The 25,595-nt window shown below is 42.2% G+C and overlaps 1 protein-coding gene across 2 annotated transcripts in view; it reads left to right on the forward strand.

Annotated features, from left to right (window-relative positions):
- Window positions 1-25,595, forward strand: part of notch2 (notch receptor 2) — a 44,980-nt gene that overhangs the window by 2,572 nt on the left and 16,813 nt on the right. The window contains exons 2-12 of one of the 2 annotated variants that reach the window (XM_085398320.1): window positions 9,012-9,093; window positions 21,132-21,406; window positions 22,078-22,285; window positions 22,425-22,558; window positions 22,923-23,045; window positions 23,488-23,721; window positions 24,197-24,352; window positions 24,435-24,623; window positions 24,863-24,976; window positions 25,102-25,215; window positions 25,301-25,534. In XM_085398320.1, coding sequence (XP_085254446.1) covers window positions 9,012-9,093; window positions 21,132-21,406; window positions 22,078-22,285; window positions 22,425-22,558; window positions 22,923-23,045; window positions 23,488-23,721; window positions 24,197-24,352; window positions 24,435-24,623; window positions 24,863-24,976; window positions 25,102-25,215; window positions 25,301-25,534 — 1,863 coding nt within the window. The remainder of the gene's footprint in view (window positions 1-9,011; window positions 9,094-21,131; window positions 21,407-22,077; window positions 22,286-22,424; window positions 22,559-22,922; window positions 23,046-23,487; window positions 23,722-24,196; window positions 24,353-24,434; window positions 24,624-24,862; window positions 24,977-25,101; window positions 25,216-25,300; window positions 25,535-25,595) is intronic. The other variant, XM_085398321.1, reaches the window with a different exon arrangement.

Here is a 25,595-nt window from a genome sequence, read left to right on the forward strand (position 1 = left end):
TCACAATGAAAGCCTGCCAAACGTTTGTGGGTTGAGAGCTTTTAATGAGAAGCGGGAGAGCACGAATCACAGCTCAGTCTGGGGAAAGGCGCAAAGGTTTGACCTTATTCTCGGTCGGGGCCAGAGAGTTCTCATTCTCGAGGAAGCGTAGGTGCCGTTGTTGTGGCACACGACACAGTGTTGCCCCTGTGCTGCGGGCATGTGGATGGTTGCAAATGCTTGCCCAGTGCAAACGGCAGACTGCTACTATGCGTGTGCGTATCTATTTGCGTGTGCGTTTGTATTGTATTGTACATACACGCTGACAAAGAGCAGCGATTGTACCACCCGCGGTTTACTTGCATCTGACCCAAGCTGCCGCCTGGTGTGAAATATGATTTATCTGCAGCAGCCTGTGCCCAGTGCAGGGAAGACAAAGATGTTTATTGACCAGCCCACAGCTTTTCATTATTTGCTAATCTCCTGCCCTACCTACTCACTGTAGTCGTGTTACTAATAAAGTGAATTGAAGCATCCTGTCGGTGACACAATCCAACTTTCTCACACAGTCTCAGTAAGCTAAATTTGCTATCGCTTTATTGTGGTCATATTTCAGATTGCATACAGTTAAGTTAGTCATGTAGCTACACAGCTCTTCCTCGTGTGTTTTGCCGCCACGTTATTTGTTTAATGTAGTAGTAAAAAAAAATTGGATAACCACACACATGTCGGTGGGAACTTCTGAGGTCACTGTCTTCCGCATATATTTGGTTTTGCATTTACATGCACGAATGCAGTGAATGTGGCCTCTCTCTCTAGTTACCTTTCCAAAGAATAGATGTAAATCTATAGACTTGGTGTGGTTATGGTCTTGAAGTTGGTTAGCAGTCAAGATGAAAGTCCTAGTAATGGGCTTGACACCATTGTTCTGCGCACTGCTCAAACCACCAATTCCTACTAAACCAGTTTTGTCTGAGTGACTTTGATCCACGCACATTAAATACACTTCAGGCAAAAACCAGAATGAAGCTTTGTGCACGCCCTACGTGAACCACATCCACCATTACTATAGCAGGCAGAGTTTGTGGCTCTGAAAGTCGAGGGGATTACAAAGCGTTGTGTCTGCACTGTTGAGCAGGTTAGCAAATTAACAGGGAATTATTGCGGCCTGCATTCCTTGGCCAATGTGGCCCCGTAATCCTGGAGACAGGCAGGCAGGGCGCATGGAGTAATGAACCAAGTGGTGCACATCAGACCGGAGGCAGACGGAAACTACACGGAAAAGCTCAGAAAGAAATGCTTTGCCGTAACGGGCCACAGTATTAGTTTCAGTCCTGTGTTTAATATTCAGTTAATCAGAAACTTGTTACTGTGATTGCTTCCAGTGTTCAGTTTGTGAATTCTCCACCAGCACGATTGATAGTCTAGCAGTGCTGTAGCGAGTCATCAACCGCAGGTAACTGTTATCTTTACACCTATGCACTAATTACATGAAAAAAACAAAACAGTTTTACTTCTGAAATGGGAGACGGCGTTAACCAAAATTCACCTCGAGTTATTGAACACCAATGGAGTGTTTAGGTCACGGTCTGAGCTAAACATGCACTACAGTTTAAAAAAAAAAAACTGACATAAGGAACAGCACCAGCAGAACTGCTCATAACTAATTAAACAGAGCCAGCATCTTTACCACATTACTACACATGGCACGGGTAACTTGTGCGTTAGTGAAGGCACCATTAATGCTGATTGATGTACAGGTTCACCGCACAGCCTGCATCTATTTTCAGGAAAAGCTTTGCGTGTTTCAGCGAGACGGTGCCAAATCACATCCTTCGAGTTTTCCAGGAGCTTTACTCTGTAGTCCAGACCCATCACATATTGAAAACATCTGGTACATCAGGAAACCAAAAGTAACGAAGGATGTCTCAAACAGATGAGCGATTTAAGTATGGGAAACATTTGCTTTCAAACCTTCAGAAATCAGTCTGCTCACTATGCACTCTCTCAACCGGTTGCTGGAATCACATAGTAAGCAGCGTATTTTTAGAAAAATACCTAATTAAACAAAATGCAAATTTTTTCATTTAAAGATGAGCTTTAAAATAACTTATCATATAGTAAATGTATATTTTAAGTTTGCACACAGTGGTAGAAGTAGGGAAGCAAGGTCAGATTGTTTTCCATTAGATTCTGAACGATCGAGGGAAAGTCCCTAAATTTGTCTTGTCTGGATTACTCTCCTTGTTTCTTTCTTTCTCTTTTCCCTTCAAAACACACACACACGCTGAGAAAGCGATCCAGCACTGTATCCTGCTGTCCAGCTGTACAAAAACACCTCGGCCCTGCTCCGTATGCTCAGTTGAGGCTCGTCCAACTTTTCCAGGCAGTAAAAAGCAGCGAGGCAGTTGGTTGGTCAGTGGGATAATTAATGAATCATTTTTCCCCCTATATCTTGACCTCAGTCAGGATTTTTGTCCTCCATCTTAACCTAATTTTCATCAATTAAAGCAAATGACTACTTTAAATACTTTGTGCTAGTCGGTGGTTCACCCATGCGTTTCTAATGAATGGGTTCATGAAATCTTTTCAGTGATTTAACAGACTGCAGTGAAAGTTTTGGGACAGCTGGTGTGGTCAGAGTTGCATTAAACAATGCTCTGGATGTAGTCCTCAGTAGTTTATTACAGATAGCCTTGCGTTTAATCTCTCCTGATAAAATACTAAAGATCAGCTCCAGACATCCCAGTTAAGCATGTTACTGTGTCTTCCTGTATGACACCACCCTCAGTCTAAAGGGGACCTGGAAGACTTGAGCCTTGAAGGCCGTGCTTGGTCTGTGTGCTCGCTATCGCCACTGTTTGTGTGGGCCAGTAAAGCTTCCCTAAGGGTAACAGTGTTTAGTTTGTGCTTTGTCTCCCACCGCACATGCTGAGCTAAGGGTATTTTATTGCACGTTACCATGACAACTGCTTGGCCTGCTGGATATGGAGGCTTGTACAGCAATTCCAGGAAATGGGGTTACTTCCTCACTCAGCGCGAACAACTTCCTGCCCTCGGCTGTATGGGTATTTGCCCGTACTCTGGGACACTCGTTCGTGTGGTGTCTTTGTCTGCAGTTTCATAATTACTTCCCCATATCAATCCACAGCTATTAGCTCAAACTCCGTCTCGTCTCGTCTCCCTCCCTCTGTCTCACTACCTATTCGTCTTCTTTTTCTTCCTTCTCGTACGAGCTCTTTAGGGACCTTTTATGGTGACTTATAAAGTGAGCACCACTAGCCAGACTCCACTTGGACTGTGGTTTCAGGCTTTTCTTTACATATATTTTTATTACATTTAAGTCTCAACATTTTTAGCTTTTAGGGCTTTCACATGAAAATATAGGAAGCTTAAAAGAACACATCGGTTTGAGAATTTCCACAAGTGCATTCTGAACTCGACAGCCTGCTGGACATAACCACTGAGAAATGTCTTGTTTAACATGTTTTAGACGTGTGGTATAAGCTGTGCAGAGCATAAAGGTTGATTGTGATTGCTCAGTGTCCTGCTTGTACAGTCTGTCTTACTTTTCTGTCTTTTCCTTATCAGCAGCAGTGTGTCTACAAAGCTCCTGTGTTAGGTTGCCACATAGTGTGTGGTGTGATATGGGGAGAGTGTATCAACCGCACATCACACCAGTGCGAGTGTCACTTTCACCCCTGAACTACATGCTGTCACAGTAATAGACGGGCATTTTGATTTCGACTGCGACTGTCTGCTGTGGGAGTTGCTCAGCTCACTTAAAAAAAAATATCCAAAAGCAGTTGTTTTGGAGAATGTCCTGATGGCATTAATATCTGTATATTAATATATTATTATCTTACATTTCTACTTTTCTAATATATTTGAGACATTGTTCTGTGTTTCAAGCATTTTCACTATTTCCAAATCCAGAAGTGAGATTTCTCTCTTGGAGGCTGTGTTACACATTGTGTGACCACAGCTCGTAGTGGCATTCTCATGTTCAAAAAGTTTGTGACACTTCCACCAGAGTCAAGCCAGAGTCACCAATGCTGGTGATTGCTGCCACTGTAATAAGCGCCGATTGTATCACTGCTCCCTTGGCCACTGTTGTGTTTATGTCTGACTCTTCACCATCGTGACTGGTGTCACCGTGACAGAATGCTGCCAGTGCCTGAAAAAGGCTTCTAACAGACTAATTAGTGTCATCTGAAGGTGACAATAATACTAAAAGACGACTGTGTCAGCAATGATGAGCTTGCCTTTTCTCAGCACCCTAAGTACATTGAAAACTCTAAAAGTGCAGTTTTAAAGGCAAGAGTTTTCTTATTTTAGAACATAGCAGCACACAGATTTACTGGTACAGGGCCAACTTTAAAAAAACCTGACAGCTGACAGAGTTATATTACATCATGACATCAGGTAATTGTGAAATGGGGTTTTTTACATCCTGTTTACCACTATAATCACAGCTGGTTCAATTATGGATGAGCTCCTTTCATGGTTGATAAAAGCCTCTAAAATCCACAAACCTGGCTTTTATCTACCCCGTGAAAGGGCACAAGTAGCTGTTTTTCCCAGGTTAAGTGAATTTGTAGTAGTCCGTGTGTATTTATTAGCCTCTTTTTTGACTGTTACTGATGAAAACCGGATGCCTGGATCAACATGCAAATTTTTTTGCTGCAGCACTGCATGTGCTCAACTAGAGTGTGCACAAAATACCAAGAGATGATAATTGATTTGCAAAAGGCAACAGGTAAATTATGTTATCGTGTTTTTTGAACCAGTGGAAGAATTACTTAGATTTAGCAAAGCTAAACCAGACCAGAATCCAGGTCTGTTCAAAGAATTCAATTGAATAAGTTTCAGTTCACAGTAACAACATCCAGAGTGCACGTTACCCTTTTTTGAGACAGCTGGCACTGCTGTTGAGAAATCAGCTTTGTTCTTTAAGCTGAAATGTTTGAAATGGCTAACACCAAAAACTAAATGTTCTCTATGCAACTTATTTCTGTGCAGCCTCCTACAGTTTTGAGTGTGCAATGATGTTAACATGCTAAAAGCATGAGGACAGTCTGAAGAATAATCTTCGCAAAGGCACCTGTACAGAGTCAGCTTCCATCACCAGGGATCACTCACAGCTCTGTTTCAGTCTTATCACACTGCACAGTCTATAAATCTGCTTTTGTACTCACTCATGCTTTGCCGTCTTCTTTAAACACTCACTCACACACACACACACACACACACACACACACACACACACACACACACACACACACACACACACACACACACACAAAATCACACAGTTTGAAGATAAGGTAGCAGCAAGTGAGAAAATGAACAAGGGCTTTTGTTCCAAGGATCCAAATAATCACGAGCATTCAGTCAGGTAACTTGTGTGTTCCTTCACAGCTCACCACATCTGGTGGTAGTTTCACTGTTGACTTTGTCGATCGAGTCTTATCAAGGCTCTCATTCCTGGGAAATGTTCCTGTCCATGGATCATTGATAGTAAAGTGTGAGAACGACTAGGTGGAAGGGATACAATGTTACCAGTCTGGATTACAATACACTCATCAGTCATATGAATGTGTGTGAACCAATTGTTTTTATTTTGGAAAAACAGATTGCTAAACTGTTTTCCAACCTTCCCGTCCGGGAATTGGTAACCTGTGTAGTGGGTAATTCAGCTGTGTGTGTGTGTGTGTGTGTGTGTGTGTGTGTGTGTGTGTGTGTGTGTGTGTGTGTGTGTGTGTGTGTGTGTGTGTGTGTGTGTGTGCGCGCTTTTTAAAATGGCGTAATAAGAGGCAGGCTGTCCCAAATCTGGTAAGATCATTGCATCTGGCATTACGACAGCTTGTATGGGAAGCTCGTCAAACCAGTCGGGGGATGAGAGCACAGTTTTCCGGTCTTTGCTCTCATACTTCCATTCTTTCATTCCATCTGCCTTCATACACCTGTCTTCTCAGCTCATCATCCTCTATTCACTCAACTAAAGAACTAACCAGCAAAACACAGTAAAGCTATCTGCTAGAGGACTAGTATCCGGTGTTAGCAAAGTGGAAATCTTTGTAATCATTTCTATAAAAGCAGATAAAACATGACTTAACATGTCTTAACCACATAAGTGTGGATTATTTTCATTGTGTTAATATGTATGCATGATTTTTAACCAGGGCAAGCGCAGACGCTGTGTGTCAACAGAAGTGGTCCCAAAATAGCACGATATAGTCTGTGGTCTGTCATACAGCAACAGCAGTCTGATATCAACTCATACTGAAGTGCAGTGGATGCCTGTGCAAGTGTGCATATCGTGGGTAGCATGTGTGTGTGCATGCCTGCTGGGATTATAAATTTCACTGTGGTTTATGTACGATATCCCCGTGTCTAATGTGCTATGTCCATCAGCCTCACTCTGAAGCATAAGTCTCCTGGACCAGACAGTGAATGCACAACACTTTTCAAATAAGCTGTGTGCAAATTTATCAATAAAAGAATCATAGTAAACAGGATTAGCTGTCATTATTGCCCTCGTGGCTTTTTAACTTGAGTGACACTGTGATTAATCTAGACTCAGGAAATAACACCACTGCTGAGCGCACTTCCTGTAATGCAATGACTGTTTTGTGAAGACATTGTTGGCGTTTCTTCTAAATCAGCTGACCTACCCTCAGTTTTGTAAAAAGAGCTCTGTTCTGCAGAGTGGGGATGCATCGTATAACCACCAAACATGTGAGACTATAAATGAAGCAAAGTGCTAAGAAACATTTATACAAGTGCTTCTAATAATTTATGACAGTTCTGCTTAATTAATTACAGATGCTAAACAATGACCTCCTTGATTTAGCTAGCATATCACATTTGCAAATAAAGGCAGAGAACACCACACTTCTGTCTGGCATGATGGGCTGCCGTGGTGTGCATGAAGACCTCCTCAGCCATGTGTCTTTGGCGGCTCGAAGGCTGCACAATGGCTGATGTGTCTGGTTATGAGTGTCTCACTAGTGTGAAGAGAGATGGTCTTTGTTGTCTTCATCAACGCTCATTTTTGTGTGCCTGTGACCACTGCCTGATTTCAGACTGCCTCCGCATAGCTGGAGAGATGAGTTGCAAGCCCCCCGCCTTATGTCTCTGTAGCAGGGCAGGAAGGAAAAAAATTGCAGTTCTGCTTGGAGGGTTTCCCTCACAGGGGAGAGTGTGCATCTGTGGTGGTGTTACCATTTAATGGGGAGAAACCTGAACGAGTTTTAAATACTCACTTTTGAATTTCAAAGAGTGCGAGCGAAGCTGGGGCTCCCCACCTTTGAGGAACATTTGAGTCATTTAACAATGCTACTTCTTTGATGTGTACGAAAATATTTTTCGCTGTCACGTCATTTATTTATTTCTGTATTTAGACACAGTCATAAACAGGAAGTCATGGATGAAATTATGTACAGCAATCCAATCATTGTACCAACACATTTGACAGAGTTATAGCAGTACAGCTAATTGTTAACTTGTTTTTTCTCAAAGTTGTGATAGTTATGGTATTAATGGAAAACTCTTGACACTTTTAGAGTACATCTGGGTCAGCTCCTTAAAAATACCCCCATAGAAGGGGAGTGGACATTCGTCGACGGAGTGGGTTTGCCTCAACCATTAGACGTGGGTGGTTATGGTAAGAGGTGGCGCTGGGACGACCTCAGTGAGTCCTGCCAACGCCCAGTCATGTTTTTGAGTGATTCCTTCCTCAAAAAAAGAGAGAGACATTAAGTCATTAAAAAAATAAACAAAACAAAAAACAAACAAAAAAACCCCAAAACGCTGCCATGGTGGTAGGTCATTTATTTAGAACGGTAACATTATATTGTGTTGTCAAGATAAAAACTGAAATGTTAGGATGCTTACTGAGTAGTATGCTAATGTTACAGTTACATTATGTTTGTATAAAGGTTTAATGTTAGGCCAAGGTACAAAAGTGATTTCACAGCAGCAGCCGTGCCAGCCTTCTCAAACAAAATGATAACATAAGCAGGATAACACTTTAATGTTTTCACTGTGAAATTACTCAATTTGAATTCTTTGAATGGAACCTCTATGTTGATCCTTGCTTCATTTAATTGGAAGAATTGCCTCCCATGGTCCAAAAAAACCACAGTCACATTGTTTTGCAAACCGGTTATTCCTCGGTCTCCCCCATCCCCTCACATACAAAGTATTTCTGACTCTCTCATCAATGACTCAGAGGAGAGTTATGAGTGCATATGCTGCCTGGAGCGGCGGTCCCCAACCTTTTTTTGTGCCCCGGTTTAATGTCAGGCAATATTTTCACGGACCGGCCTTTAAGGTGTCGCAGATAAATACAACAAAATAAAATGATACGACCAAGACAAAAACTGTGGTATTTTGTAAATATAATAATAATTGCGAATTCACTGTGAAATTGTGTACCCTTATTCACCACGTCCTCCTGAAATGCGCCAACAACATTGAGAGTAACATCCTCCTTTCTGCCCCTTAATGCTCTCTGGATGCTATGGTAACGTGTGAATATTTCTTTCAAAAAAGACACACAACTACAACACAGGAAAAGACTGAGGGGAAACAGAGTTAACGATAAAAAATGTGAAAACCATAAATTTCGCACCCGGGCCTCAACTCTCGCGGCCCGGAACAAAACGACTCACGGACCGGTACCGATCCATGGCCCAGGGGTTGGGGACCACTGACCTAGAATACCAGTACCATATCTGGGGATATGACTGGGGTTTGGGGGAAACTGAGGATTAGACATGTTTCTCCTTTACCTGGCAAGATTTTAGAACATTTATTTTCAGCCTATACAAAAGTTCGCATTTCACTGAGAAAACTGTTTGATGCTCTTTACTCTTATAATATGAAGATGTTGCACATGCATGATAGATGACAACACAGATTGGTTTATAAGTGGATGGTCTGGCTTAGCATTGGCATTTATTTAGAAAGTGTTGTGGATATGAAGTGCCTTTCTGGTCTTAAAACTCTGCTCTTGTCTCTTGCAGCCCTGCAGTGTGTGGATGATAAGGCACCTTGTGTAAACAACGCTACATGCCTGAAATTCAGCAATGGCACTGAGTACTGCAGGTAAGATCTACTGGCCGGGCCTGCAACCAAACATAGCTACACCTTTAGTTTAAGTCATGCTGCACACACTTTAACAACATTCAACAAAAAGCGTGAGCACAGCAGTAGACATGCCTCATAAGGGGGGACTGTTGGATGTGAAAGCAAAGGCAGGAAAAAAGTGGGTTTTAGATCAACCCCAGCCTATTCATGGGACCATGAGGTTTTGCTCAGACACGACTGGGGGAATAAAAGACCGCTCTGTCTGACAAAGTACTGGGAACAATACCAACACACACATTTCCACCTCCAAGATTTTATTTCTGGGACATTTCAGGGGTTTTGTTACTCTCTCTTGTGTTTCTGTAGAATTGATCGCTCCAGGCTCTGCCAACACATTTTACTGCGCACCTTTTTGTTTTTTTGTTTTTTTTGATTTGAGTGGGATATCAAGGTTGGTAACATTTTTATTACAGGAGAATAACGAGGACAAAAAAATTAAACTGAAGCTTGAAACGACCTGTGAATGAGTCTCCTCGTAGCCGTGGTGTAATCAGACCAGAGAAAGGCCCACAACGTAAAGGAGTCCAGTGGGCCGCTTGAGCTAAGCCTTCCACTTTCTGACAGCATAGGGTAGTTTGTAATTAAGACTGTGTAGTCTTTTTAATTGCATTGCCACTCCCAAGCCAAATTCCAAACACACATGCACCATCGCTGGTTCTTGAAGCTGATCATATTTCATTAAATGTGATGAGAATCCTGCTGTGCGTCTGTTCCCAGAGTTTGTGGAATTTAAACACTGCTACTTGTGCAAGAAGGGATGACAACAAAAGCAACATTCCTTAATGTGTTTGACCTTTTTTTCCTGTCTGCTTCAAGGACAGATACAAATTATTGCACAGGTGCCAATCTCTGTGTACACTAGTTTGTTAGTGCTTTGTGTTAATGAGAAAAGAGACGCATGCAGAGGGGATGTGAGGAGATATTGCTACATCGAAATATTATCTAACATCTAAAGACAGGCTGTTTTTAGTTTATTTCTCAGATGGAGGAAGAACATCTAGATAGTGGTGATCAGTGGATTTTTACAAACTAGGCTTAGAAAACAAAACCAACCAACTTCAGAACTGTCGTTAATATGCACAGAGGGTAATACGGCTTCATTTAATTTGTCCTTTCTGCTGCCTTTCATTGGCATGTGTATCTTAAATCATTTGCAGCCTTTTAAGGCTTGACCACATCCTTTTAGGTTTTATTTTTATGATACTGTTTATTACTTTACTGCTATTTAACTGTGGTTGCAGGTTATAATATTAGCATTTTTACGTTTCTTCTACAACTTCTACAACTTTATTCACCATTCCTCCTCAGCTAAGTTTCTCCTTTCCTGACCACAGAGTTGGTATTCTTTCCTCTGATTTGAGTGATCCTGACAATAAGATTAAACTGTAGAGAGGAACATTGCCCTGTAGAGACAAAGAGAGAAGTCTCTCAGTTTAGAAAGTCAGCTGACAGAGAACAGGCCTACTGATTAGGTAGTCAGACAGTTTTTCTGCTGTCTGAAGCCAAACATTAACAACACGCACACTTATGTGCACATAAAGGCACACACTTTCCTCTGTCCAGGCTTTCTGGTCGCAATTGTGTTGTATTGTCAGTCAAAAGGCTCATTGTGCAAAAAATCTAATTATGTCCCTATTAGTCTCCTCAGTGTATTAAAGGCAGCTGGTTGTAAGTAAACAGTCACTCTGGCTATTTAGCTTGGACCTGCTTAATTATGTCACATGGATCATGACCGAGGTCAACAGATAATTAATGTGACAGACTCATGCTGGGTGCTGCTGAAGGACTTGAAATATTTGTTTTGGTTTCTTCACTGCATGAAAACATTTTTGGAATATGCATTTCCTGTAGTTTCACAAGCAGCATGGACGAGTAATGGATGGATGTGTGAGTGTGTGGCTCATGAAAAACCCGATCATTTCCTTTCAGCTGTTCTTTTAAGTTCATGCTCTGTGTTAGCTGTGATATTGTAAAATTTCTTATCTGGTTAGTTTCTACAGAAGAGACATAAAGGGTAGCTGTGAACCTGTCTTTAATTGTCATAACTTTATTACTGCTGCGGTAGTACATATAGAGACATTACAAGAGAGAAACACTCAAACAATCCTGAATAGAAATCTGTGTGTGAGTTCCTTAAAGGCAAAGAGGACATTTGGCCTGCACTTGCTCCCAAAGAGCCAATTATAAGCAGAATCCTGATACAAATGACTCAGTCCTGTCTTTGCATGAATACAGTAGAGGTTCAAAAGAGTTTCAATATTGTAGGAGCAGCCATATCTGTTCATTGTTGTAGTAAAGATGTAGGTAATTAAGTGTTATAGTTTTATTTCCCTCACTGTATCCATATTGCAAACCAACTCTACATTTCCTACATCATGATTATAACGTTGTGCACACATTATGTGCAAGTCCTTAGTGGTTTTCATCATGTTATTTATTTATTTATTTCCCATACACTATGGCTTAAAAATACTTCTCTGAATACATGTCAAGAGGTTGTTACGGGAGACTGGCTTCTAGACGTACTTTGGTATAACACGAAACTTTGAAAAACCCTTCTGGTTAAACTGGGCAAACGAAGCTCTCAACTGTTTCTGAAAGGGTCTCATGATTAATCGTTTTTTACTGCAGAAGGAGAGAAACTATAAACTTCATTCCGTGTTGGGAAGGTTACTTTTAAAATGTATTCCACTACAGATGACAGAATACATTCCCCAAAATGTAACGTATTCCGTTACGTTACTCAGTGAGAGTAATGTATTCTGAATACTTTGGATTACTGAATATATTAATATGCTTTTTACAACTACATGAATGTACTATTGCTCTCTGTGATTTATTACTATTATTGAAGGTTACTCACCATACCAATACCAACTAGATTTTAAAATCTTGATGTAAAATGAGTAACAGTAAGGTGGATATTAGGTAAAGTTGCACTTTTTGACGCGATCCCATATAGAAAACTATTCCGCGCATATATAAAACAGGTCCGCGGCTCCAAACCGTAGTAAAGGGACCTCTGGCTAATACGCCGGGTTCGTGTCGGGCTCGTAGCCGAAAACTAGCTTTACTTTGTTGTCTGGGTCGACTTTGCTAGCGAGAGACAGAGGAAGGCGTTGAAAGGCTGCTCCAACGGAACTTATTGTTTCGGAGGAAAACACAAACACAGTGTACAGTCGAGTCTTAATAGCTTACTTACAACTGGGCTCGTCAGGCTCTCTTTTTGGCTTCAGTGGTTATTATTATATTTACATGCTTCCATCTCGCGTTTCTGGTCAGTGACAACTCGTACTTTTCCACTCACCTTTTTCTCCCTTCCTTGCCATATATAACTGGTATGGCAGTCCATTCTCCCTGCAGCACGGGCTACACTGCCCATGAGGCTACATTCTTTAGGGCTTTGCCTGTAACACTCTGCCTATTGCCTTCATATTAAATACGTTTTTGAATGATAATTTTAAAAAATATTTCTTCACATCATTTTGCGGGCCACAAGTAGGAGTGACATGGGCCCCTTGATGTGTGTTTTGTTTGGGTTTCCACCAGCGTGGAATTACCGAAAATACAGAGTGCATAGCCTAACATATGAAACAGAAAAAGACCATCGTGTAATCCGTTCATTTCAATAAAGTAACTATATTCTGAATATCACCTATTTAAACGGTAACTGTAACGGAATACAGTTACTCATATTTTGTATTTTAAATACGTAATGCCGGTATTCCATTACTCCCCAACACTAACTTCATTCACCTTATTTGAAAGAGTGAATGTGCATGGAGTGAAACGGTAATACTTGAACCTCCACACTTCCTCTGTGCACGTGCAGTACTTTTTCAGCTTGCTTCATTTCTGCTGAGATCCTGCACATCCTCTTAATTCTGGAAAGTATAGAAATGCTGCAGTCATGGAAATTCCTTCTGTCCAATATTTTTTGCTTTAAAGAAGAAAAAAAAGTGGAGAAAAAATAAAAGAAAGAACTACAGTTTTATTTTTGCTGTACTATAGGAAATACAGTTTAAAATAATGGTAGTTGCTGAACGCAACATCTGAAAAGTCTTAGGATTAAATTTTTATTTTTTTTACCCCCTCTCTCTTTGGATCATGAGTCTTGAACGTGCACATGGCTGTGAGAGTAAGTCAAAGTGGATGGGAGAGGCCCGTTGGCTGGCATGTAGGGCAGGGTGCAAAAAAGCACAGAAGCTGTCTAACCGGTGACACTACAAGCCATCAGCTTGGGTGTGAAAGCCATGAGTAATTCTCTGTGCAGATTCGTGCATGCCAGTGTACCCGGATAGGCATTTGTAAATGGATGTTACCTGAAAGTATATTTGGTAACAGAACAGAAACCTTGGTCATGTTTGTGGGCCTCAGTGGAGTTATTACCTGAGAGGTTCAAGCAAGATCAAGACGACACAGATCATCATTATTATGGTATTTTACATCCGCAACATAATCCGTGTCTTCCGCTGGGTCATGCTGCAAACTGATGAACTCTCCCTCCTTTTTAGTCTTTTTTTTTCTCTGTTTTTTGTTCTTCCCCCTTTACATTTCAAACCTTTTCTTAAAGGTGAGGGGAGCGTTAGTGTGTTGTGTAGACCTGCTACCTTTTTGATCTGACAGGTAGAATTAGCCCGCGGGGCAGACGGAGGAAGCGAGAGGGCCTAAACAAAAGAGGATGTCTCTTTTCAGGTAATTTGAGGAGTAGTACCTCGGAGCACAACTTCTTACTAATGATGAGAGGGGGGGAAGGGAAGAGTGAAGAGGGGAGTGTAATTTCCCTCTTGCTATGCCTCCTTCATCAAACTGTCACTCATTTATCCCAAGTCCCTACCACTACCTCAGGGATTTACTAGATGGCATTTGGCCTCTTAATCTTTCCATGGCATCAGTGCTGAATATTTTTTTTAGACTATTTTCCAGAATTGTTATTGTTGAGCTCTTCACCCACTGGCTTTATTTAGTAATTCCTGCATCATCTCCCATTTGTGTCTGTGGGCTTGGAGAGCTTTATTAATGTTTGCTACCTCACATGAACTTTTTTTTGGGTAATAGAGACAAAGAGAAAATGTGGGAAATAAGTAATGTTTTAAAACCACTCAGTCCTTTCTGATTCACCCTTACACTCCTCCAAACCACGCTCCTCGATCAGGCGCACACAGATTTTAACTGCGTTAGGCATATGATCCAAACTAAAATCAACAAACCCTCAAGCTGGAGATTGGAACCCACAGCAGTGATTTCCCACTCTCGCTCTCCCAGGACTTATCTCCTTCCCACAGCCGAGCTAACAGCACTGTAGATGTGGTTGAGACTGGAGCCATAGTGATAAGAGTTTCTTTGTGTGTGTGTGTGTGCTTGTACACGTACTCTGTCTGTGTGTCTCAGAAAAGTCTAGGGCACCTTAAGCCCCGGGCAAGTTCACATGCTGGCACCCATGGAAAGGTCTGAAGTTTAGATTTAATATTTGATAGTCAAGATGAAGCTCAGTGCAGCCCTTGAGTGTGTGCTTAGAGGCCCAAAAATGTCACAAGACGTGCTTCACGGCTTCAACAAAGCATTGTTTTAACTTATCACAGAGTATGAACCACTGTCATCACATTTTCCTTTATTTCGTCTGGTGTGTGAGCAAGTGGGGGGAGTAGATAATCAGATTATGATGTGGGCTTTAAAAAGCTGATAGTCCCATGATTTGGGACGCCGAAATCAAATCAAGAAAGTGTGCAGTCAGTGTGATCAGTGTAAAATATAAACTGCTGCTGCTTGCAAACCGTAAGGAGGTTCAAACCTCTCACTCAGAAAAAGGAAGACTTACAAAGCAGCGGGGAATGTAGCAACCAGACCATAAACCCACATACAGTAGGGTGACAAGTGGCCCTCTGTCGCGCATTCGTGCAATACCGTGAGGTCAAAACTACCTCAGTTTTGTCATAAGGTTACACGTTGTCCATACGCGCAATGTGTTGAAAAGGATCTAGCCGGCGTGACTTTCCTCACTTGTTATTGCGGAAACAAACAGCAGTCAGCAAAGAAAAGCAGCCGTTATCATCTGGCGAAATTCAATCTGACTTTGCTTTTAGTTCAGCGGTCATCAATCACTGACAGACGTTAGTGAAATCCTCTGACTTTTTTTATTCCCGGCCTGTGTCCCAGTGGGAAGTTTGAAGCAGATTTCTGAAATTAAGAAATCACAAATACTGTGCTTTTGTTAGAGAAGCAATTAAGGGATGACTTCATCTGGAAAATGTCCTGGGTTTTTCCTGTGTACAAAAAGTCCCCCCCAAAAAGAGGTTTGGCTTTACCCCAAAGGAAAATCACCAGGATTGTGATAAAATATTTTTAACCAGTTTGGGGGTTTTTTTTATGGTTTTTTTTTTTAGGTGAGGTTTCATTTATTTGAGTAAATGTTTGGTTTTTATTTATTATTAAATAACAATAAAATGAAATAATTTGTGTTAAGTAGGGTTGCACAGACTCATTCCCTCAGCTTTAACCTGAAGTTACTTTTCCCCTTCTCATTTCTAAACTGACTGTGTGCAGCGTAGATCTAAATATGGACCTTTTTCAGGCCGGCAGAGCTATTGGCGGAGAATACACTTTAAACGACCGCAGAATCAGGATAATGACAGAACAACATAGAGAGATCGGTAAATGGAGCACTCTGAGACAGAGGGAGTCCTGTTCTGTGTACCGCGGCTGCTCAGATGAGCCTTTTTGGACATGTTTCTAAACACAGCCTGCGATTTTTACCACATGACTCCACCCTGCACCGCACTCCTTTGCTCAGTCCTCGTCGATGTTTTTTTGGTCCGTCTGCATGGCCTCCTTCTCCTTCTAGCTCTCTCATTACCTTTGTGTCTTTTACTTCCACCTCGGTGCAGCCTCTTCGTTTAATCCTGCTTCCTCTTTTTAACTTTTACATCTGCCTCACCCCCTCCCCACCCCCGCCCGTGTGGCAAAGACAATTTTGGAGCTATTCATGGTTTCTACTCCCCTCATATTTCAACCTTAATATCTATCTTTAAGCGCATTTTAATTTCCCCTTCAACAACAGGCTCTCTGCTATGTGCAGAGGTTTCTGCTGGAAAGACCTGTCCACACACTGCATTTGCAGAGTGCCAGTGGAAACGAAGTCCTAACAAGACTCATTATCATTCAGTTAGAGGGCAAATGGCCCCTCCAGCATATGTGCTGGAAGCTCACTCAGTATACTACTCATTATACTCCTGGCTGTGTCTGTAGAAGAGCTGTAGAGGCTTCCAGCATAACTTCACCTACTTCCAAGGTACACAGAGCTCCAGCAGCGCTTGCAGCGTATAGAACAACTCTAATGTTTAACCGATGTGTTTCGGCTTGTAACCTTCGTCAAGGTCGTGAATAAAGTTTAAATAAAAACCGTTTGCTGTGCTCTAATCACCAGCAGAGTTCATCAGTTCAGTTTTTACTGTATTGTGATGCATGTTGATACAGGAAAACTGTGATAATGTTATCAGATACACTGGGAAGCTTGGACTGTAGTTTCAGCATTTGGATTCACCTCCCTTCAAAACTGTGATAAAGTTGCAGCTCTAGTCTGAATGTCTGATCTGTGTGCCACAAACACCCTCTGTAAGCGTCTGCATAGCTAGCTTGTCTTTTTTTTAATCCCTCAGCAATCTTGCAGCGCTGCTTCTTTTGTGAGCTGAGGTATTTTTGCACAGAAGCAGCAGCGAGATCAGTAACATGTTCTGTACTTTACTTGTGACATCCATGCGTGCACACACACGAATAAAGTGCAGTGAATAGGCCACCTATACTCTGCCAAAGCAGGGAGTGATCCAGGGATTGAAATGTGAGCTGGTTTATGTGCTCCATTTTTCTCTCTCACACAGCTTCTCTGCGATGGCCGCGGGGGGGACCATGATGGAGTTATTAAGTGTAGCTGGGACTATAATAGTGTCTGGAAGAAGAGGGGGTGGTGGGGTTGTATACTTGAAGGTGGAGAGGTAGGAGAAGGGGAATTACCACAAAAGAAAATAGAATTAGAGCCTGGGCGATTTCAGGACATAGGGATTAGGAGCGAAGGAGGTGGGGGATATTACGTGAGTTTGTGAGAAACAGTCCAGCCTTCATTGCTCACTGAAGTCCTCACGGCTACGGAGGTCAGCGTGAGGTAGAGGAGGAGGAGGAGGAAGAATACGAAGAAGAGGAGTGGAGGGAGCGAGAGCGAGCACAGGATGGGGGTGCTAATGTGAACCAGCTGTGGAAACCTGACACCTCGAGAGTGGGTTAGAATGAGATCTGGAGGAGTGAGAAAGACAGGGAAAGAAGGGCTGCAGGAAACTCGGAGGAGTAGGGGGAAAGCTGGAGAAAACAGGAGGGACGGAGGCCTCGTGGAGCAAAACAAAGAATCCATTAATGAGCTGCTGCTGTGTTGTTCATGAAAGCAGAGCTCGCCGTGTTAGTAAAGGTGTCCTAATCCCTAACTATGTTCTGTTGTGCATATGGAAATTTGTCAAAGGCTCACACTGCGGTCTGTGTTTTTAGGGACAGACCCGTTTGTCAGTGCGTTATTATCTTTTTCTCAGCGAGGCACCACTCCCTGTCAATAATGGGAATCATGCACAGCCTTGTCTGTTTGCCTCAGGCTCAAGTGAAACAGCCAAGGGCTAATAATGAGCACTCTGTGGCAGTGAAACCTGAAGGACAGGGTAACATTTCCTGACGCTATAGCATTTGGTTCTATCAACACTGGTTAGATAGCACCAGTTGAATTTAATAGAACTCACCATGCGTCATCCCTGTTTAGGAATTTTCACAAAAAAGGCAAATCACTTGTGTGGGGGTTAAAAAATTTTCAAACAAATATTGCTTGTGTACTGAACTAAGAGCCATTTGAAACCTCCATGATGCTGAAATGTGTGGTGCATTATGTCATATTTAAGCCTGTACGCAATCTACACACAACCCTGTTTGAGTTTGGAGTGGAAGTTGTAGACCAGCCTTTGGCCAGAGCTTTAAACCTGGCAGGGCTGGGAATTACATAGCACTCTATAACTTTGGTATCTCAATATAGAAGCTGTGTGATTCTGGATAAATGAAAGAAAAGCAGAAAAACAGGAAATATTGTTTAATCGCTGGTTGTGTGTGTGGTTCTCTTTGGTAACCTGTGTGGTTCAATCAGTTGGCTTTTTCAACCATCTAAAACCATTTTGATTAGCTCCATGATGACAAGTCATGAAGTAGTCATGATTGGCATGTTAATCTGCATACTTAGTGAAAATATTCATATTTGACACATATGTAGTGATGACATGTCACCAAAGACGGTGGTACAATTTTTATTGGCAAATTCACATCATTTTAAAATAAGCTGTTTCCACCATCAGTGTATAAAACAAACCCGTGGTTAACAAAGTTGTTTAAATAAAGCTCAAACTGGGCTACGATTACATTAAAGGAGAAGTGTTGGATTTCCCTGGACCTCGTATCACCCCCAAGTTTTAACAGTAAAGATGTGTAAAAAGTTCAGAGTGAAACATAAACCTGGCATTAATCTGGACACGCTTTTCTTTGTGTGACAGCCCGCTAACGTGATGTATGTCCGAGGGCAGACGGCCGTGTCATTACTTTGGGAGAGGTGGGCGGAGAGGTTGTCTGGGAGAAGAAAGAGCAGTCCTAATTCCCAGGACGGCCGCCTTGTTGTGATATCGCGAGCAGGCCGCGGGGAGGGACGTCTCTTTGTTTGTGTGTTTTTGTGTGTGTTGTTTGAAGGCATGTGTTTTGGAGCGTGTAGGGGTCGCGGTACAAACACACTGATACTGCAGCAGAGACGGACAGGGTGGCCATGCCTAATTTGTCTACTACTACGCTAATCTATTATCTCATCTGCCCAATTAATAAAACATAAAAAAACAGAGTGTGTGCAAATCCACTGAAAGTTTGTCTCAAATCGAGTGAATGTTTTATGTTTTGGGCTCATGAGTGCACAGGTATTTTTGTAATGAAGGTACAGGGTGATTATTAGCACTATGTGGCTCATTGATGTGTTTTTAATAATTCTGGTGGACAGTTCAGGTGTTTATATAATGTGTAGTTTGGGATTAGTTCAGTTAAAAAAATATATGAGCGTTTTGCTTGATATGTTCAATTTAGTGTATATTTTTAAAATCTGTGTACACAGCGAACTTATTGTGCACTGCATTTGTGAACCGTTTAGTGTTTGAGTGGGAACGTTTTCTCAGATGTTGTTTGTCATCTTTGGATGATTCACATGTTATACCAGCCAGAAGTTTCACAGATGCGATTGATCTGTGAGACTTTATTTCTGGCATGATTCATGACTCTCCTGTTTTCCCATGCTCTCACAACCTAATATCTTCAAGCTGCCTTGGGGTGGAGCGGCCAGCAATAAATAAGTCAGACTGTGATACTAAAGTGCAAGTAATTCCCCTCTACACTGTCATCCGATCTTTATGTGGGTCACAACACAAATCTGTAGTTCTTCCATTTATATATCATCCTTTAAGTTGAAATTGTCGAGGATGTTTAAGTCTTTCTCTTTTTAAAAGAAAAAAACTAGTAACACGTTTCTGCATGTGTGGTGTTGGATACTCGGTGGTGTATCTCTGCTGTCCTTTTTGTGTTACCTGAGCCCCTCTGGGGAGGCAGGATTAGAGGCCTCAGTAAGAGGCAGCGGGTTGCTCTGTTCCCCTCAGTCCCCAGGTGGTGTGTCTGTCACACGCAAGAAGATGACAGGAAAAATAGCATACACAGGAAACTGTCTGACTTTTTTTTTCTTCTCAGCAACAGAATAACACTTATGATCAAGTACCGTCACACATGGAGAAGTGCTAAGTGAAAGTGGGTGGGACTGAAAAAAACAGAGGAATAGAAAGTGACGAAGGGAACATTGTCTTTGATAACATGCCTAGCTGACTTATTGCGTAACACTGTAATTTTTTCTCCTCGCTGCTCGGCATGCAGCTGAATCACTTTACTGAAAAAAGGAGAAAACATGAAATCGAAAGAAAGGGGTGGTGAAGAAGAGAGGAAAAAACACACACACACATTTTGCAGACCAAATGTGGTGGTAATTTAAATAAGTCAAGCATTCTTGCCCATACTGTTGCCTGTTTGTCTGTTATGTATCGTTTAGCCCTTTGTCCAGGTAATTGCTAGCACTTTCCACTTGTTGTTTTCAGTTTCTGCCATGCTGCAGTCAACAACTTCCAGATAACTCCACCTCACATCCTTCTGCTTCTGAACTTCTCCTTTGTCATGAATGACCCCACTTTAACCCTTTGACCAAACCCAGCTTCTGCCTTTTTTCTGAGTGGGGTTTATGGGGAAACAGCTCTGGGGCTAGAGCACTTCCTTAAGTTATCTTAGAGTTAGTCTGTCAAGACACAAAAAAAAACCCATTCAAAATGGCTTTACATGTCTCCTGGGTTAAAGGCATTAAACATGCACGGTGCATACTAAGTTTTAAAAGTCTGAAGCATCTAAAAAGCTATTTTCTCTTTATGTACAGCCACACATTTTGTTAATACTCCTACTAAGGGATGTGGTTTCCCGCATGCTGTTATGTAGATCATTATACAGAAATGGAAAGACAGTGTATTAGACAGTAGTGTTTACTTGTGCTGGTTTATTTGTTTCTTTGATGTGTGTGTGTGTGTGTGTGTGTGTGTGTGTGTGTGTGTGTGTGTGTGTGTGTGTGTGTGTGTGTGTGTGTGTGTGTGTGTGTGCATGCTACATGACTCCTATACAGCTGTTACCCTCAGCGCTCTATCAGTACTCTCAGTAGTAGTCGTCTGATGTGGTGGATTACATCCACCTGAGTGAAACTCGCCCTTTTGTTTTGTTTGTTTGCGCTGTCAGGTTCACATGCTTATTTGTCTTCTTGTTAAGCTCATCTGTTTGTTGTATTGTCTGTATTGAAGGCCGATAAGCTTTTAGTTTTGAGCGTTTAACCTCTTCCATCACTGATTTGTGTTTTGATGTGTGTCCAGGTGTGCTCCCGGCTTTCTGGGGGAGTACTGCCAGCACAGGGATCCCTGTCAACCCGGCTTCTGCCAGAATGGCGGGAATTGCACTGTGACCATGTCACTTGGTGTGCCTGTACCGGGTAGTGCCACCTGTTCCTGCCCTCTTGGTTTTACTGGACCGCACTGCCAAACTACCCAGAACTCCACGTGTTACCCACACAACCCCTGTGAGAACCAAGGTCACTGTACGCTGCTGTCGCTTGACGAGTACAAGTGTGAGTGCCCAGTAGGATGGGCAGGTAAGCTCCCGTTTGATCGTCTCTGCTCTTTCAAGAGCCTGATGCATTTTTAAACAGCCCATATGACTGTTATAACCAGTTATAACTTTTGGGTCTCTGAAAGATATTAATAATCTCTAATCACGTCACCACCCTCTGAGAGTCATGAGTTTCATAGCTCCGCTGTGCTGAATAGGAAGTGAGATCCAAAGAGCTAAATGTTAGTTGTTCATCCATGCTGCATTCATGAACATCCAACATCATGCTTCGTTTCAAGAAAAACAACAGATTTATTACACATTTCCACTTCAACGCTTCCTTAATTATATTCATTATATCTTTGCTCACACAAATACAGATGTGTTATTATTTTTTCATTATACATTCCACCTGTCACACTTTGCTGTGAAATATATGATTAGATCTAACTCTCAATTCCTTTTTTCTTTTTACTCCAGAAGTACAAACCAAAATACATGTCAACACAAGTTAGTCCCGACACCCCCAAATCATCTATCAGTGATTTATTTTTATATTCAAGAAATCAAACGATATCAATAAAATTCTGAACCTTAGTTACTAAACATAGAACGTGGAAAGTTTGCACGCTGCTTTTCTTCTGATTTTTAGGCTGCGTTTCTTGATCAGTGACCACTAAATCTCCGCTCTTTGTGCACTTTTGCGTCTTTCAGGAGCACGCTGTGAGTACAAGGACAGCTGTCTCTCTAGTCCATGTGCCAACGATGGAAAGTGCAGCGCTCTCTCCAGCGGCAAATACACGTGTTCCTGTCCTCCTGGTTACAAAGGTCCTAGCTGCCTCAATGACACAGATGAATGTGAAGACACGCCTTCCCTGTGCCAGAACGCAGGCCGGTGTGTCAACACCCACGGCTCCTACAAGTAAGAGCCTAGTTTTTGATACCAAATTCAAAAATGCTCACCGTCAACAGGAAACGCTGATCAAAATGATGTCGCTCTAATTTCTGCTTAAATTTGTGAAAATGATGTTAAGATGTTACCTGCTCTGCCTTTGATGCAGGTGTTTATGCACTCCTGGGTATACGGGTCGACATTGTGAAAGCTCGTACTACCCCTGCTCGCCTTCACCGTGCCTGAACGGAGGCACCTGTCAGCTTAACTTGGACATGACCTACTCATGCCACTGCCTTCCCGGTAGGATTTCAGTTTCCGAAATTTAAAAAAAGAAGAAGCATGAAATAAAATCATTAAAAAAAAATGTGCTACCACAGCTGTTATTTATGTATAAATGAAAGTAGGTTAGTGTTTCTGAATTGTTACACTATGGTGTTTTGGGTGCAAATAGTCTGATGTTGTTGGCTCTGTCATATCTGACACGCAGCACTGTCAGAGTGCTACAGTTAGCGGATACATACAACAAATACACACACGTGATGTTTATATAGCACCAGACGTTGTTAGAGGACGGCATACTAGAGCATTATGCTTCACTGTCTTCCCAAATCAACACTTCATTAAAACCACTAATAATCAAATGTATTTATTTCATGTACGTCAGGTTTCAATGGCACTAACTGTGAGAACAACATCGACGACTGCCCCAATCACCAGTGTGCCAATGGAGGAACCTGTATGGATGGGGTCAATACCTACAACTGTCAGTGTCCTCCAGAGTGGACTGGTAAGGCACTTTCATGTGCAGTTATTTATGTGTGACTAACATTTTCCGTATGTGCCACTCTTATCTGTGGCTGAAGATGACCTGAAGTCTGGAACGTCACCTCTCCATCCATAGCAGATTGTTTGAACTGTTTAAAAACATTTCTTTGACATTTTGGCTATGTTTGATTGTTTTCTACACACTTCTGAGGACTGCTAACTCTCCTAACACCTTTGCGTGGCATCCACAGCACTTGTGTTTACAAAGTGAATATGCAGGCAGCAGCTTTCTAGGGCTTGTCTGAGTTTTGTAGCAACGATGGTGCTTTAATGATTCAAAATTACAACATTTGAGTCCCTCTATGAGGAAAAATTATGTATTTTGGTTCTCTGTCAGAAGCTCAGCATGTTGTAACGTGGCAGGCAAAGGATTAACCTATTCGTTTTAAATCCCCCCCTCACAGGTCAGCACTGCACAGAGGACGTGGATGAGTGCCGGCTGCAGCCAAACACCTGTCAGAACGGAGGTACCTGCAGCAACCTGCCTGGCGGCTACGTCTGTGTATGCGTCAATGGTTGGAGTGGACCTGACTGCTCTGAAAACATTGATGACTGTGCAACAGCTGCATGCAGCCAAGGCTCCACATGCATAGACCGTGTTGCATCCTTCATCTGCGTGTGTCCTCACGGAAAGACAGGTGGGCGTTCATACGAAACCCTGCACAACGTTAACTCTAGTGTAAATAATGGTGCCATGAGTTCGTACTGAAACTATAGATGTCCTTGACCCTTTCTTTGGTACTTCAGAGAAATGCTGCTTTCTGTGGAACACGTCTAACCTTAACTGATGTTTTTCTAAGCACATGATGCCTCTGTTGTTGTTAAAGAATATTTCACACGGAAATGAAACTGAGCTGTTACTCTGTAAAACAGTCTAATTATACCATAGAATATGTTTTTGCATTTTCACCCTGCTGATTAGTCAGCACGGTTTTGGCGTTAGAGCAAGGTAAGCCTCCCCCAAGTAGCAAATTTGCATTGACTTTGTTTTTCTCTGAAACGGGTATATAACCATGTGCAGGAGACTCTCCAGGGACATTTTGTCTCACCATAGTTTGCATTAAAGTCTTTTATTTTTTTCACTCATTCGATTTGATGTAATGTTCCCCTCAGGTCTGCTCTGCCATCTTGATGATGCCTGCATCAGTAATCCCTGCAGAGAGGGCTCTCAGTGTGACACCAATCCCATTACTGGTATGTTCAACTGTAACTGTCCACCTGGATATATTGGGCCCACCTGCAACAACGACAGAGATGAGTGCAGCATCGGTGAGTCTTCTCAGCAAATAAGCTTTAATCTCTGTCAGCCTCTGTTCTCTGCTGTTATTTATATACCTCTGCTGTTTACCAGCAGGCACCAACCCCTGTGAGCACGGTGGGCAGTGTGTGAACACTGATGGTTCCTTCACCTGTAACTGTGTTCGAGGCTACGCGGGCCCACGCTGTGAACAAGACATAAACGAATGCGCGTCAAACCCTTGCGAGAATGACGGCACTTGTCTGGATCGTATCGGAGAGTACACCTGCATTTGCATGCCTGGTAAATTTCTTGTAATTTTTTAAAATAATGTTATATTTTAACACAGCAAAATGTGAAAATTGACACACGTGAAAATTCTGTTTTATAGTCAGAAACGGGTCATTTTGCATTTAACCACAAAACTTAAAGTAAATAACAGCAGTGTCATCCACTTAAAGTTTGCTCTGTGTCCTTGACCCATGACCTTCAGTGTTTTTGTTGTTGCGAAATTGTATAGTTGTTTCTGTGTACTTGTGCAGGATATGAGGGGAATCATTGTCAGCTCGAGGTGGATGAGTGTATGAGCTCGCCCTGCCTGAACAGAGGCAAATGTCTCGATCAGGTCAGCGGCTTTATCTGCGAGTGCCCAGCAGGTTGGTACACCTTCAGCTGTGTTAGTGCATTCCCCTGACTCATTTCTGCCGACTGAACCTGTTTTTAAAAACTAAATCTATAATGAATCTTATCAATATATTAATTTTGTTTGTTATGTTTCTAGGCTTCAGTGGGGACATGTGTCAAATAGACATAGACGAGTGTTCCAGCACGCCCTGTTTAAATGGAGCCAAATGCATCGACCGACCTAACGGATACGATTGTGAATGTGCTGAAGGTAAATGGAAATTGCAACATGTTTTTGACCCAGAAAGTAGTCGCTGAAAGTCAGTTGAGAGAGTAAGAAATTCCCCTCTACCCAGGCTTCACCGGTCTGCTGTGTGAGGAGAACATCAATGACTGCGAGCCAGATCCATGCCACTACGGTGTGTGTCAGGATGGTATTGCCACCTACACCTGTAAGTGCAATCCTGGATACACCGGCTCCATCTGTAATATCCAGCTCAACGAGTGCCACAGCAACCCTTGTCAGAACCAAGGACGATGCATTGACCTCGTTAACACCTACAGTTGTCGCTGTCTACCTGGAACCACAGGTCAGTACTGAGTGTGCTGCAAAGATTCTCCAGAATCTCATTTAATGGTGCAATGTGATAG

Source organism: Rhamphochromis longiceps, linkage group LG23 (assembly GCF_057381845.1).
Source record: "Rhamphochromis longiceps isolate RC_006_pf linkage group LG23, R_longiceps_female_GT1.1, whole genome shotgun sequence".
NCBI classification, from domain to species: Eukaryota; Metazoa; Chordata; class Actinopteri; order Cichliformes; family Cichlidae; genus Rhamphochromis; species Rhamphochromis longiceps.